The 16,619-nt window shown below is 39.9% G+C and overlaps 1 protein-coding gene across 3 annotated transcripts in view; it reads left to right on the top strand.

Moving 5' to 3' along the window:
* OPHN1 (oligophrenin 1) overlaps nucleotides 1-16,619 on the top strand; it is a 376,301-nt gene that overhangs the window by 220,346 nt on the left and 139,336 nt on the right. For all 3 annotated transcript variants that reach the window (XM_050776883.1, XM_050776881.1, XM_050776882.1), the window contains exons 11-15: nucleotides 1,074-1,165; nucleotides 5,542-5,620; nucleotides 8,196-8,229; nucleotides 8,744-8,806; nucleotides 9,705-9,779. In XM_050776883.1, coding sequence (XP_050632840.1) covers nucleotides 1,074-1,165; nucleotides 5,542-5,620; nucleotides 8,196-8,229; nucleotides 8,744-8,806; nucleotides 9,705-9,779 — 343 coding nt within the window. The remainder of the gene's footprint in view (nucleotides 1-1,073; nucleotides 1,166-5,541; nucleotides 5,621-8,195; nucleotides 8,230-8,743; nucleotides 8,807-9,704; nucleotides 9,780-16,619) is intronic.

Below are 16,619 nucleotides of genomic sequence, written 5' to 3'. Positions count from 1 at the left end.
CTTTGGGAGGCTGAGGTGGGTGGATCACGAGGTCAGGAGTTCGAGACCACCCTGACCAACATGGTGAAATCCCATCTCTACTAAAAATACAAAAATTAGTCGGGCATGGTGCGCACCTGTGATCTCAGCTACTCAGGAGGCTGAGGCAGGAGAATTGCTTGAACCTGGGTGGCGGAGGTTGCAGTGAGCTGAAGTCGCACCACTGTATCATTGTATTCTAGTCTGGATGACAGAGCAAGACTCCGTCTTCAAAAAAAAAAAAAAAAAAAGAATATGTAGTGTGTAATATATGGCACACAGTAAGTGATAAATGTTACTTGTCTTTCCTTTATCACATGATCTCTGTTGAGATAAGAGAGGGAATCTGAACAAGGTGAGACTGCAGAATTTTAGTCTGTGGACACAGCGGGTTTTAATTCCCTTAATTACCTACAGGACTAAAGTGGGCCACCTGTCCTTGCCGCACATATGAAATATCAAATGCCACCATGACTAATACACACATTTACTATTTCCTCTACTTTTGCACTACCTTTGGAGCAATTAAGTTTGTGATTTCTGTCATCCTAAAGAGTCTGGATGTTGGGGAACAGAAATGTTTTTCTCCCCTCCTTCATCTGCCACTTTAATGGAAGCTTCCTTGCTCAGCTACCCTCTGACTTTCTAAGGGAGGTTTTAGACATCCACTTACCCTGTCACAATTTCCCTCCCTAGAGGCCTCATGAAAATTTTATTCTGTACACTTAATGCCATTCAGGCAGCCCATTTCTCCTACACTCCCCTTACATGATGTGTATTGAGCTTCCTGTTAAGTCTTCCTTCTTGGGAAAGAGTGCTGGATGACTCTGAACAATTTCTCCTGGTCTCAGCCATTGATTCTTGGAGCGGGGAGAAACCATCTGCCATCTTGCTGCAAATACTGTTTGAAGGGACAAGATTCTCAGTGAGTCTACACATTGCTCCTGCTGCCTTGACCAGACGCCTTCCAAGTGACACTGAAGACACTGTAGGAAGCAGAAACAGCTTCTGTGTCTTTTTTAAAAAATTGCCTGTTAATTCTTGTTTCATACCAGGGGCCCTTGGACTTAACACTGAAGTACTGTGTGAGAAGGAAGACGGAGTCTATCGACAAGAGGTTCTGTTTTGATATAGAAACTAATGAAAGGTAAGCTGTGCCGCTGTGAATTGGCAATGTCTCCACGTGCCAGATGCTTAGCCTGGGTAGGTCTTTTATTTTCTTCCATCATCCCACGTTGATGACAATGAGTAAGTCTATTCAGGACTTTGTTGTGAGTCTATTCAAGCCAGCTCTTCTGACTGCCCTTCCCAGGGATCCCTGCTAGACCTGGCCCAGTGCTGCTTTTCTCTGTGCAAGCTTCTGTCAGCTTTGCCTCACTTGCTCTAGGAAGAAAAAGTCTCTCCTGGGATTTAATTTGCTATCATATGTGCAAAAGGTCAACATTTGGTGATCCTGCAAGAAGGAAAGGATAACAAAGCTCATTCTTTGTTAAATCTCCTAATATCACATAAAAGAACAAATGAATTCGCACACGTTTTTGAGGGAGGGAAGATGAGGTGGAGGGTCATGGTGTATTAGAAAGTCATTTCCTCCCATTTGGTGCAAAAATGATGCAGACCTTCCCTACTTTACAGATACTCATATGAACTGGAAATAGTGTGATTATCACCTTTCAGATCTTAGAGCTAAGGCTTGCACATTTTGGACTTCGTTGTGTTTGTTTCTCCCAAGTGCCTTCTTTTTTTACTTGAACCTGAGCAGTTTTATCAGAGGAGAATTTTAACCATTAAAATTTCAAGTGAGTGCATTTGGTATTATTGTGGAGAAAGACATGCTTTATAGTTGGGTGGTTGTACCAAAATAAACAGAATAAATCTGTTTCTAGATTTTATCTCAACCTTTTATTTCTATGTGTTAGATACTTAGTAATAGAATAGAATTTTGCAAAATGATCAGATTGCTAGAAAGGAACTTGAATGGTGAATTACAATATCATGTGAACAAAACTAGCAGTGACTGGGATCATAACAATCAGACTAAATGATGAGGGCATTTTTTAAAAAATCAGGGAATAAAGGACTTAGCTTGTTTCCTTATTTCAAAATTGAGAGATTATCATTTGACCCTCATAATTTCGATTTGTGAATCTATATCATTTCTTTGATAAAAATGGATGATCCCAGTTGAGATGGTTCTGAAAGTATATATTGTTGCCAGTAACCATGAGACTGTCACTCATTTTCCTGATAGCCTCAGTTCCAGTAGGAAGAGGAAAATTAATGTTGGCTGTGGCTTCCCTTTTATGCAAATAATATCCCCAACTCAAGCAGTTGCAAACAGTTTGTCCCCGTGGGTAGGGGCTAGGATCAATTTATGTTTCTTGTACCTGGTGCTATGCATGGCTCATGATAAGTACTACATTTGATGTTTATTCTTAAGTGTGTTTTTTTCTTATCCCAGAATGCTGAAGAATTTTGACACTAGAACCCAGGGATTAAAGTTTTGATGCATCTACACTTTTAGTTATTATATACTGTGCACTTTGCAAAGCATTCCCTCATTTAATCTACCACCCCCCCGCCCATTTTGCCAGTGAGGAAACTGAGACCCACATACATTTAACTGACTTGCCCAACTAAAGTCACATAGTAAGTGGTGAGGCTGAGCTCAAACCCTAGTCTGTAGGTCTCCGGTCTGCAAAGCCCATGCTGGTTTCTTTTTGTTTGTTTTGTTTGTTTTGAGATGGTATCTCTCTCTCTTGCCCAGGCTGGAGTGCAGTGGTGCACAACCTCCACCTCCCAGGCTCAAACGAGTCTCCTGCCTCAGCCTCCCAAGTAGCTGGGACTACAGGCATGTGCCACCATGTCCAGCTAATTTTTGTATTTTTAATAGAAATGGGGTTTCACCATGTTGGCCAGGCTCCACTTGAACTGGCCTCAAGACATCCACCTGCCTTGGCCTCCCAAAGTGCTGGGATTATAGGCATGAGCCACTGTGCCTGGCTCCATGCTGTTTTTAATTTTGTTCTATTGTCTATTATAAGCAGAAGAAACAAACTGCAAAATAGAGCATTAAATATAATAATGAACAGGTGCTGAGGCCCCTCTCTGCATGTGGAGTCTTTTGAGTGACATGACATCTGCTTTTCTGGCTAGTCAATCTGATATAAGGAAGAGAGTCAGGCTTCCTAGCAGGCATCAGGCAGCTGTACTCACATTCCCTGGAGCACAGAGCAAAGGGCTCTTTGAGTCACCTTTTTCTATGTCAGGAAGAGAGGATAAGTTTTTTTATTTTTTTAACTTTTAGTTTTTTAGAGAGAGGGTCTTACTCTGTTGCCCAGGTTGGTTTGTATTGGCACAGGTTCAAGTGATCCTCTTGCCTGAGCCTCCTGAGTAGCTGGGACTGACAGGTGTGTACCACCACATCTGGCTAATTTTTTATTTTTTGTAGCTGTGGGGGTTTGCTATGTTGCCCAGGCTGGTCTTCAGCTCCTGGCTTGCAGTGATTCTACACTGTCGGCCTCCCAAAGTGCTCATATTACAGGTGTGAATCACTGCACCTGGTTCTAAATTTAGGCTCTTAGCAGTATTTAAAATGACAGGCTCATAGCAAGGCAGAGCTTGAAATGTTTTAGTAACAATAGCAACAAAAATAATTGTGATAAAAATAAAAACAATTGCTAACATTTGCCAAGTATCTCTTTTGTGACAGGCACTGTTATCAGCCATTTAAGTGTATAGTTTCCTTTAGTTGTCACCACAGTCACATGAAGGAGGTGATGTTATTTGAATTTTGGTTTGTGAATCTCTATCATTTCTGTGTTAACAATGGATGACCCCATTCAAGGTGGCTGTGGAAGTATATATTGTTGCCAGTAACCACAAGACTGTCATTAAGAGGTGCTTTAATGAAGTAAGAGATGGTAGGACAGGAGCCCCATGATTCCAGCAGGTAGAACAGGATTCCTACGATATCAGTAATGGAAAGGACCTCCCAGCTCCTGTGTTCCAGCACCCTTTCAGATAAAGAAACCGAGGTCTAGAGAGGCCTAGTTACTTATCCAGGGTGGCTGAACTCTCTTGGCATTGCTTTTATCATTCTTTGACACTAGGAGAGGTCTCATCTTATCATAGAATTTGTGGAAGGAAAAATGTTTTCCTGATGGCTCAGGTAGCCAAGAGAAAGCAAGGAGACTTTATACCTTGCATAAAGTGTGGTTAATCTCAAAATTCCAGTTGAGTCACAAAGATCTAAAAAGACCATAAAGAGCATAACAACTTAGGATACCTCTGGGTAGTTAGTAGTGTCTTAGTCCATTTGAGATGTTATGACAAAATACCTGAGACTCAGTAATATATCAACAACAGAAATTCATTTGTCACATTTCTAGAAGCTGGAAGTCCAAGCGGTTTCAGTGTCTGGTGAGGACCTGGTCTCTGTTTCTAAGATGGCATCTTGTTGCAATGCCCTCCAGAGAGCACCAACACTGTGTCCTCATATGTCAGAAGAGACGGAAGGGAATGAACCCACTCTTTCAAGTTTTTGTAAAAGTACCCTAATCCCATTTATGAGGTTCTACCCTTATCACTCACTCACCCCCTGAAGGTCCCATTTCTTAATATCATCACATTGGTAGTTAAGTTTTAACCTATGAATTTTGGGGAGTATTCAGACCACAGCAGGTAGCCTGCAAATAAATGAATAAAACAGGGTTTGAAGCCGTGTGCCAGGCAGAAGAGGCCTTATATTGTAGTAGTGAAGAATATGGCTGCTGGACCAGACTTTCTGGATTTAAGTCCTGTCTCTAGTAGTTCCCTGCTACATGACCTTGGATAATTACTCTGTGCCTCAGTTTCCCCTTCTGTGAAGTAGAGATGATTACTATAACTGCCTTATTGTGTATATTAATTGAGTTAATATACATAGTTTACTTGGAACAAAATTTGTCACCAAGTAAGCATTCAGTAAATATTAGTTTTTTTTTTATTAGTCATAAAATGCTTGTTAGCCAAAACGCCTCCTCCCTGTGTCTTAGCCAGTACTCATGTTGTTGAATTTATTCCAACTCAAAATGTTTCTTGGACATCGCAGGTGCTAGAAGAAGCAAAGCCATTTTACTGACAGATGAATGTGCCTGTGATGTACATGCTCATTCCTAGAACTCAGACAAAGTGTCTGGCTTCCAACAGAGTAAGGCAGGGAGAGCCTTTGTTTGGTTCAGGCACAATGGGGCCAATTTAGGTGTGCATTATGGAGGCATCTTGACAGTTACCTTCCTATTTCTTGCACGATCCTGGCACAAGGCCACCAAGATACCACCCCCACCTCCATGGTTCCCAAAGTTACTGTTCTCTAAATTGCCTATTGTTTTCTTGAGTAAAAGAGATTTTGAAAAATGAGTATTCTGTAGGCCTGTGCTTGTTCAGTGTGGCAACCTGCAGGGCAGAGAGGGACCCTAGATCACAAGACTCCATTCTCTCAGATGAATTTTCTGCTTTATACTTATCATTTTTCCCCCTCAGGCCAGGAACCATCACTCTGCAGGCCCTTTCAGAAGCTAACAGAAGGCTATGGATGGAAGCCATGGATGGGAAAGAACCTGTAAGTTACCTGACACTGGGGAAGCCTCCCCAGCTTATGCCAGTGTATGAGTGCCCTCTAGTGTTATCAGTGTGTCTCAGACAATTAAATGGTAATGGATTGTTTAGTCTCAGTTTTAGAGCTGTAAGAAATTGTTTCCACATCTCTTAGCAGGTAAGGCAACTGGAGTTCCAGAAAGGTTGAGGGACTTTTCTGAGACCACCCTCAGAGAAGACATCAAAACTGGGCTTAGAATGCAGATCTCTCAGCTCCCTGCTCTAGTGTTAGACTATGTAGCTCTGCCCATAAGCTATTTTTCAGAAAGAATTAAGCCATTTTTCAGGTTATGAAATCAATATGTGTTAATTAATATGAAAAATAATTGCCATAGTTATACATAAGCACTTATTAAATATTTATTCAGAATGATTTCTCTGCCTCATCCTTATACCACCAACTCAGCTATTCTCTTCGAGGGTACAGCTGGTAGCGGAGATGGCATTGCCATCCTGTATCACAAGATGTACTGTTCCATTTAGAACACCGTTATGCTGGAGGACAAGCAATCCCTTGAAAGCGTTACTGATTATCGTCAAGCGACCAATAGGAACAGTTGGAAGTAATTGAAAAACGTTCTAGTTTCTTAGTGGCATATGAAATAATATCAGCTTCCTGGTGTTGGAATTCCAAAAGCTTGGATATAGGTACTAGTTCTGCCATTAAATGGTTATGTGACCCTGGGCAAATCGTTTCACCTCTCTGGGATTCAGTTTTCCTCTCAGTAAAACGGCTTTAATAATTTCTTTCTACCTATCTCACAGGGTTGCCTAGAAAAACCAGATGGAAATCATCTTGTAAACCACAATGTGCTAGCCGATGTGAATGATGGGATACAAAACTCCAAAGATCCAGCAGTGTTCAGATACAGTCTTATTTCCTTGCTTTATTCAAGTGAAAAACTGGCTAGGAGAGAAAATGCATCCTAGGTTTTTCTTTCTATGCGTCCTTAGTATCCTGGAGAATTTAGAGGGGTAACTAGATCCCAGATTACACTTATAGTAAACTGGAAGGTAGCAGGAGAGACTTGGTATTCTGAAGACTGCCATCCAGAAAATATTCCAGCACTGTCTTCCTTCTGTCACCTCCCAGAAACCTGCTGCTGAACTCTTGCATGCTTGTGACGTTTCTGTAGGCAGATGCTAGGAAGCTCAGCAAGGCATTTATCTTTCAATTCCCTCTCTTAAGTTTGCTCTCCCTTTAGGTTTTCAAAAATCAAAGGATGCAGATGGCTTTTTGTGGAGAATGATGTGAGCACATGGGCCCACTGAATGTGGATCCATACCAACTTGATCATGGCAGATTTTTCCACAAATCCCTTGTTTAGAAAAGTAGCAGCAAAGGCTGGCTGGCACAGAAATATCTCCCACTGAAATATCTGTGGGCATACACACATATACAGAACTTATTTTAAGGACAGGCTGTTCAAACAGACTCTTAACAGATGGCATATAGAGGGCTCATTTCCTGCAGCCTCACATTACTAATGTTGTTGCTCCTTTACTAAACACTCCAGTTCACTAGTCTTACATATCTCGTCCATGCCTTTGCCTAAACTGTCAAAGATCAGGGCTTGAAGGAATGTTTACTCCAACGCTGATCACTTTACTGATATAAATTTTGAGATCTGGAGAATGGAAAGGGCATGCCCAAATTTCCTAAGAGGTAGAGGTAGAGCCAGGACTAGACTTCAAGAGTCAACAATCTCCTTTCTGGTCTCTCACAAAGCTATCACAGTGCATACTCTAAGATAACACAGACAAATCTTGGTGTATTCATGGATCTCTTTCAGATGGACATTTGCCTTTCCACAGAGAAGCATTCATCAACTAGTCTTTGAGGGTGGGAGATTGGTATTAGGAACATTTGAATTTTATAATGTCCATCAGACAGGTACATAGCCATGAGGAAAACACTTTCCTGGTCTCTTGATTTATTATAAAAATGCCCCAGGCATTACATAAGGAAATATCTAAGATGGATTGGCTACAACTTTAGCTACAGTGAACTATGTGAAATTCAGTGTAATTTTCAGTGATTGTTCAAGTATTTTCTTTTTTCTTTTTTTTGAGATGGAGTCTCACTCTGTTGCCCAGGTTGGAGTACAGTGGTGTGATCTCAGCTCACTGCAGCCTCCACCTCCTGGGTTCAAGAGATTCTCCTGACTCAGCCTCCCGAACAGTTGGGATTACGGGTGCACGCCACCATGCCTGGCAAATTTTTGGATTTTTGTAGAGATGGGGTTTCATGATGTTCACCAGACTAGTCTTAAACTCCTGACCTCAAGTGATCTGCCTGCCTTGGCCTCCCAAATTTCTGGGATTACAGGCCTGAGCCGCCATGCCTGGCCTGTTCAAGTATTTTCTAGCAATCTTGGCAAAATGGTTATGTTTAGCCCACTTGCCTATTTTGTTGACATCCTGGAGTTTCTAATCATTTTTTAATGCCTATCTGGGGAAAGAGATTTAATATTATGTTCTCTGTTTTCCTATATTGATTGACAATAGCCATGGATCTTTCTGTTTATCTTCTTTTGTAGATCTACCACAGCCCTATAACAAAACAGCAAGAAAGTGAGTCACTCAAATTTTTGGTCTACTAGCATTATAAACTGCCACCTGTCCTATTCATAGTAAATACCATCATTAATGATGTGTACTATTAATGCAAGTCTGAATATGGATGCCTTTGTGTGAAATAAAATTCAGCCATATATTTTTTAAATGTGTCTGGTAATTGAAGTAAGGTAGACACTTTGTGTTAGCTTACATCGTGGGTAGAGAAACATCCTTCCTGATCTGGAAGCATGATAGAAATTGTGTGTATTTTTAGGCTAACATTTCACATATGACTTTGCTCATGCTGAAAGCAGACAATGCAAAGGGCTAAATAGAAGTATTTTGTGTTTTAAGAGTTAAAATGCTCAACCTTCCCTGAATAAATGAATCTTTCCATTTAAGGGTGATTGGAAGTGAGCTACCAAAAACCCTTAGCTCTCTCAATGCAGTCCCTTTGCATAGTCATTAAATGTTTAATAGGTGACACCTGTTGCAGCAGGCGCTAACTGTTTTCTTTTGCTTGAAACAGTGGAGCTAAATGAAGTGGGCTTCAAGTTTGTCAGGAAGTGCATCAATATTATTGAGACCAAAGGTAAGATCTGAACCATAGCCTTGGCGTTGTCTGAATCTGGTCACTCTGATGTTATCCTGGGCAATTTCTCTGAAGTAGCATTTTAGGAATGAAGACTGTTTACAAAGCTTATGTAGTAGATACAAGCTAGAAAATTTCAGAAAATTCTAAACTAGTGGTATGCAAGCATAGTTGGATAATTTGTGGATTCCTGCTTTTAAAGAGCTTATAAGTTTATAAAGTATTCTCAAATAGTACCTGGGACTCCTTAAGCAGTGTCATGATGGTTCTATCCTAAATAATCAAGAGTTCGATTTCTGCCACAATACATACTGGTATAAAAATTGATGGGGGCAGAACTAAACTCAGGGAGATGTGGAATCAGCATTCTTTCTGGTTGCCGATACTCTCTGGTTTCCTTCTGAGGATATTTAGACTGTGGGCAAGTGTAGTATATGAATCAAGTCTCTTTGTTCTTTAAAATGTTTTTTTAGTCCTTCTTGGTGCAGGAAATGGCCTTTTGTTTCACAGCTGCCTTACTCCAGCCCTCTCCTGCTTTGTGTCACTGCTTAGAAGCAACTTGAGAGCTGATCCTTCCTTCTTTTTCAATTAAATGAACTTTCTAAGATGGCAGCACCATTCTCAGCTTTCTGCTGCTGCCCAAACTAAGCACATGCTTCTATTTACTATAGAGTTTGTTTTCTTCTCTTCAGATTAATGAGCAGGCTTGGTATACTCCAAGTGAAAGGATGGATAATTTGGAGAGATGCTTTAGGACTATTCCCCTGTTACAGGGAAGGCTGGAGAACTTGGAATATGTAGTGTGACCCCTTCCTATCTGAATTAACTCTAGTGTACCAGGGGGAGATGACAACTCTAGCTATACAAGTGAAATTAACCTGATTTTTTCCTCCACTAGGGATCAAGACAGAAGGGTTGTACCGCACTGTGGGCAGCAATATTCAGGTTCAGAAGCTGCTGAATGCCTTTTTTGGTAACAATTTTACTTTGATAATTCTTACTGGGAGTACTTTATATGTTACAAAGAAATGTGACTGGAAGAGAAAGGAGATACTGCTAAAAAATGTGGTAGAGTAGTTGAAAAAAAGTATTTTCTAAGGTAAAACATACACATACTTGCCCACCCTGGGCAGAGTCAATTGTACCTTGAAAATGGCTGTTATCTCTCCTTCCTCATATCCCATTCACTCCAGAAACCCTCAGCAATCCAACTTCTTCCCCTATGTTTCAACTGGAACTGCGTGGCCAGGCTTAGTAGGTATCTTCTTACCAAATCCAGTGAACACTTTTGAGTTTCTGTCTTACTTGATCTCCTTGTTGACCACTGTCTCTTTTTTGAAAACTTCTCCTTACATGACTTCATGACTTCCATAACACATCATCACTCTTCTGATTCTTCTCACATCTTTTTTCTTTTTTCTTTTTTTAGACAGGATCTAGCTCTGTCGCCTAGGCTGGAGTGCAGTGGCATGATCATGGTTCACTGCAGCCTCAACCTCAACCTCCTGAGTAGCTGGGACTATAGGCGTGTGCCACTACACCAGGCTGATTTTTATATTTTTTTGTAGTGATGGGGTCTCACTATGTTGCCTAGGCTGGTCTTGAACTTCTGGCCTTCAATCATCCTCTTGCCTTTGCCTCCCAAAGTGCTGGGATTACAGGCATGAGCCACAATGCTTGACCTCTTCTAACATCTTATAGGATTCCTTTTCAGTAACTTGCTGAACCTTTATCTTTCTGTTTTTTACACCTTGACTGAGTGTTTCCTACAGTTCTATCTTTGTTCGGGTTTACTTCTTTTTTTTTTTTTTTTTTTTTACATGTTTTTCTATTGATTGATTTTTTTTTAAAATTCTGGTTATGGCTCACATTTTTGTTTCTTAAAAAATATTTCTTGTAATCTTTATTGGTTGCTTGATATTGTGACTTACTGAGTGTCTTGCTTTTGTTGATTTCTTTTAAAGAGGACTGAATTTTCTTTGTGGGCAGTTATTTGTGGATCAACTTGATTTGAGTCTTCTTTTAAAGTTTTCTTAGGCCAGATATAAAGTATCCACCCCCAGGTAAGGTTGTTGAGCTCTTTTTCTACATAGCTCACTCTTCTCTGGTATTGTGCCTTGCTAATTCTAGCTGCTTCAACAAGTCTTGCTTCTAGAAGCAACAAGTCTTGCTTCTAGCAAGACTTCCATGCTCAGCTTAGTTCCCACTCCATCTACTGCAATCTAAAAAGTGCTTTTAAGAAGCAGGCTGTGGAGAAGGTAGCAGTTATCTTGTTTGTTTCCCTCTTCTCAGAGTCATAGTCCTGTGTTGTCCATTGCTCAATAACTACATGCAGGAGTTTCCTATATACTGTCTAGTTTTCTAGTTGTTACAGCAGGAAGGCAAGTCTGATACCAGTTAGTCCACCATGGCTGGCAGTGGTAGTCTCTCTTTATGCTTTTTACTAGCACCTGTATGCTGACAACTCACAAAATCTCTGTTTCAGACATCTTCTGATGAGTTCTAAATGCAAATATTCACTTGCCCACTGCACCTGTGCTTCTCAGTCATCTTAAGGTCATGACACACATCAGAATGATCACCTTTATATAGCATGCTCAGGTAAATGGACATCACTGAGGCAAGAAGCCCTAAAGGCTGAGGGAATCAATATTGGAGTCTCTGCACAAGCTCTCTCTATGTAGATGGTTCACAGGTATCTACCTGCATTTCTCTCCCTGCAAACCTACCTTTCTTCCTTTTGTGGGTGGCAGTGAAGCATCTTGTAAGCTGAGTTTTCACAGTGTCAGAGAACAAATTGAGTGTGGAAAACTCACGTGGATAAAGTACATATTTTTTGGTCCTTACTGTGATGCATAGCTAATCTCTCAAAAGCCTGCAGGTCTGACAACCAACCCTACTCACATTTGAGGATGTTACAGCACTCAGTCATAGCAGGTGTGGTTTTGGAATTCCAGATTACATCATTAGTATCTCAGCATCTGTTTTCATTAATCACCTTACATTCTTGACTTTTAAAAATTTGGATTGCTTATTCCTGGTCAATTTGCAACCCATCTCATTAGCTAAGGACACTTTTTCATATGTAAATCAGCTGATAGCATGGTCCAGCATATTGAATCTCTGAAAAATTATTGAACTCAGATATTTATTCAGATAATTATTGAACTATTGAAAATTCTGTTTCCAGTATCACTACATCCTTATATCTGTTGTATAATAAGCTAAAAAATACCATGCCAGGCATCCCACTGATTCTCTTATGGGCTTTAATGGGACTGAAGTGGTTTCTTCAAATCACACATGGCGGTACAATTTGATTCAAGTATTAAGGAAAGTGGTAGAGTTGGTGTATTTCATTTATTCAAAACCATCCTCCAAATATTAACTCTCATTGGAATATCTAAAATATACCAGGAAGTTCTAGATATAAATATTGATAGATACAATATAAAACTGTTAACTTCCTTATTTGTATATGAAAATGGCAACCCCGATCCCTGCCCCGAATGTATGAAACTCGAGATGTGGTGATGATCCTCATTCATTTATTTATTCATTGAACAAATATTTGTGTGCCTACCCGAGCATCAAGCATTGTGTTCAGGGCTGAGGATTGAAAAGTGAGCATATTCCCTGTGTTTTCCACCTTTGTGGGGCTTACATTCTACTGGGAAACTGTCTCTCAGTTACCTTTCAATGTCTAGTTATGTGGGGAGACCTTCCTTCTAAGTTTCTTTCATGTGATGTCCTCTGGCGTATCTCACTGGGATCCTCAAAGCTGTCTTGCTTCTTTTCACCCTTTCCTGATCTAGTCTCATAGCACTAGGGGCTTGTTGCCTTGGTTGCATGTGGACCCATCATGATTTATCTTGGAGGGTGAATATCTATTGCCTTTTGGTTATGTACCATCTCTCCCTCTTTTTTTTTTCTTAAGTCTCATGCTCTATGCTAGTCAAAAGGATACTTCTTGTTATTTTTTTAGTCTAAACAACCCTCAGACTTCTCTCCCTATGACATCTCCTAAACTTGTAACTGTAGGCTTTCTTCTATCATTTACTAAAGCCTTTTCTTCTTCCCCTACACAAAAGTTTGTCTTTTTGGGAAATAAAATATAACACAGAGTATAAAGTCAAAGGCAACACATAATCAATAGTTATTTTCAATCAGGCTGTTGGTTGGTTGGTCACATTCCTTGCCTACACCAGATTTTTGTATGATGCTTTACGTATGAGGTTTTATGCACTGTGAGGATTAGCGTCTTCACTGGTGCTGGATCCATCGTAAGCCACCTTGGCACAGAGAAGCCAATCTGATCATCTCAGGGACAACTTGGAACCTCATGTAAGAGTTCTGTTTCTCTTTCCTTTATCAAGCTATAACTATCTTATTAATGAAAATGCCTCCCATTGTCATTATAGTCTTAATAATCATGTTGTGCTCCAGAGACTCTTAAGTATTTCACAATGGAGCAGATGGGTGAGATGGGGCATGGAGAGCGATAAGATTGATTATATCAGCAGGGGCTCTTGATAGAGTTGAGCCTGGTTGGCAGCCATAAGCAGGAAATTGTTGTTCCCACAATCCCCTTACCGTGCCAGAGGCCTATGGATCTAAACAGAAGAGGACCTGCTGTAGTGAGTGAAGTAACAAGTCACTTGTAAGATGTTATTTATGTTATTTTCATTTCCTGTTTAAATATTTAAATTTCTCATTTCATCATTATGGCATTAGAATAAGATACGTGGACTTCTCAGAAACCAAGTGGAATACCTAATATACATAGACAGATAATAGGGTAGAAATATGCACATAGTCATTTTTCTATTTTCATAATTAATGTGAATTATTCAGCATCTGGAGACTTAACTTTAGTATTAAATTCACATATATTTGGACAAATAGATAATAAATACATTAATCAGAAATACTTTCAAGTTATGTGACTGAATGAGAAGTTCAGAGTCCCCTAGCAAAACAAAAACATAACACACTCCACTTCAGGAACTGCAGAACTTGAACTCTGTGTGTTAATCTTTAAAGCAACTGTATATGTTAGCCATCTTTCTGATATTGTCGTATGGTGTGATCTTTAGCTTTTCATACATATCAAAATACTTTATTCATAAAGCCAGATCCTTGTATATGTGCGTATATGTATACATGTATGTCATAAATTTTACATAGGTTCAATACATTAACCATTACTATACTTACTACTTTAAATACATTGATTATTCTCAAATCATGCTTGCTTTGAAATAGTACCACTAGAGTTTGAAGTAATTTATCAATGGATATTTACTGTTACCCTTTCAAAATTATTTCCTATTTGCATTTGACTATGAAGCTGAGTTCAAAAACTTTTAGAAATAAAGTTTGATATGAATATTTGTTCCTTGTCTATTATTTTCTCAATATCTGAATAATTGATAGCAAATTCATCTTTAGTTCTCATCTGACATAATGCCATTTCCTATCATTCTTGTAAGTATGTAAATAGTAGGATGGGAATTTTTCTCTTAAAGGTATTTTAACTTAGCAAAAATAATTTCAGTTGTTGATATATGAATCTAGCAATGCTGTTATCGCACCTGCTTCCTGCTGCAGGGTTTCTGACTTGGGGAGAGTCTTTCAGCTATGTCACCATGAATGAGGATCCAGGGGATTGCTTGTATTAGTTTCCTAGTGCCGCTGTAATAAATTATCACAAATTTAATGACTTAAAACAATACAAATTTGGCCGGGCACAGTGGCTCATGCCTGTAATCCCAGCACTTTGGGAGGCCGAAGCGGGCGGATCACAAGGTTAGGAGATCGAGACCATCCTGGCTAACATGGTGAAACCCCATCTCTACTAAAAATACAAAAAATTAGCCAGGCGTGGTGGCGGGCACCTGTAGTCCCAGCTACTCGGGAGGCTGAGGCAGGAGAATGGCGTGAACCCGGGAGGCGGAGCTCGCAGTGAGCCGAGATCGCACCACTGTGCTCCAGCCTGGGCGACAGAGCGAGACTCCATCTCAAAAAAAAAAAAAAAAAATACAAATACAAATTTATTCTCTTACAGTTCTGGAGGTCAGAAGCCTAAAATCATTCTTCTGGAGCTAAAATCAAGGTGTCAGCAAGGCTACTTGGTTTTTTTTTTTTTTTTTTTTTGGAGAAGACAGTCTGTTCCCTTACCTTTTCAGCTTCTAGAACTTTCCTTGTCTCATGGTCCACTTTAGCAACACCAGGCATAGCCCCTCTCATGCTGCCATCACTCTGGTTCTTTCTCTTCTACCTTCCTCTTCTGCTTTAAAGGACCCTTGTGATTACATTCATTCCACCCAGATAATCAGAATAATCTTCCTATCTCAAGGTCAGCTGATTAGTGACCTTAAACCTATCTGTAACCTTAATTCTCCTTTGGCATGTGACTTAACATATTCCCAGGTTCCTAGTATTAGGATGTAGACACCTTTGGGAACCAGAAATCTTCCTACTACTTACACTATTCCATTCAGAGTTTTAGGACACTCCCTGTGATGCTGTTAAGTGGACCTCAAGGTCATCCTTGATTCTTCCTTTTTGGAATCCGTGGTTAGACCTTTAGGCAGTGGTTATCTTATTGACCTATGACTCATTGTGACGTTCTCACTTATTTCCTCAAAGGAGCAGAAATAAATTCCTTTCATTGGCATATGACATCTGTTAGGGAGTGAATGTTTGTACTTCCTCCCCCATTTATATGTTGAAACTGACTCCCCAGTATAATGGTATTGGAGGTGGAGCCTTTGTGAAGTAATTTGGGTTGAATAAGATCATAAGGATGGGGCCTTCATGAATGGGATAAATACCCTTATAAGAAGATGCCAGAGGGCTAGCTTACTCTCTTTACATCAAATGAAGATGTAACCTGGAAAAGGGCCCTCATCAGAACCCAACCATGCTGGCACCCTTATCTTAGACTTTCAGCTTCTAAAACTGTGACAGATAAATTTCTGTTGTTTATAAGCCGCTCAGTCTCTGGTAATTTGTTATAGTAGCCTGAAATGACTAAGACACCATGTTTTCCAAGATGTTTCAGCTCTTTGCCAGCCAGAGTATCATTTACACTTTTCTCTGGAGAAACTTGTTCTGTACTCAGTCTGTTCACTTTTTCTCCTATGGCATATCTTTTTGCGACTAGCTTTTTTTTTTTTTTTTTTTTTTTTTTTTTTTTTTTTTTTACTGTAATATTGTCAAACATGCTGTATCTCAGAGCCAGTTTCAGGTTATCTGCCTGAAATGGATTATGGACCCAGAGCAACCAATTTACCCACTTGATTTCTGTTTATAATACTAGGATCCCCAGAACCCCCATTTTGAGCCAGGTTAGGTAAATGAACTATGCCCTGAGCATCTCTTATGTCCTGCAGTGTTCATTCTTTCATTCATTCATTCAACATAATATTCTTGAGTACCTCCTAAGTGCCAGATACTGTATCAAGTGGTAGGGATGTAACAGTGAAGAAGGGGAACAGAAATCACTGGCCTCCTGCAACTTAGTGTCTAGCAGCAGCTATAGTTCATAGATACAGTCATACGTTTTTCTCACAAAATAAACTCTGGAATATCCCAGATTCAGGATTCTGTTGATCCTCACTGGCGGCATAAGGACATGAAGCAGTATAGGCACCTGGAAAAGAGAAACTATAGTCTTCCCCTTGGAAAAAAGCAGCCTATTTCTTAAACCAAGATCTTTCACCATCTTAAGGTAAAACATGTAAGGAGAATATATTAACTTTGGGAGACTAACAGTTTTCCTTTTCCTGATGTGTAATGTATACCTTAT

The sequence above is a fragment of the Macaca thibetana genome, chromosome X, assembly GCF_024542745.1.
Source record: "Macaca thibetana thibetana isolate TM-01 chromosome X, ASM2454274v1, whole genome shotgun sequence".
Classification (NCBI taxonomy): Eukaryota; Metazoa; Chordata; class Mammalia; order Primates; family Cercopithecidae; genus Macaca; species Macaca thibetana.
The sequence above is the reverse complement of the archived record's forward strand: the minus strand, read 5'-3'. Positions and strand labels throughout refer to the sequence as shown.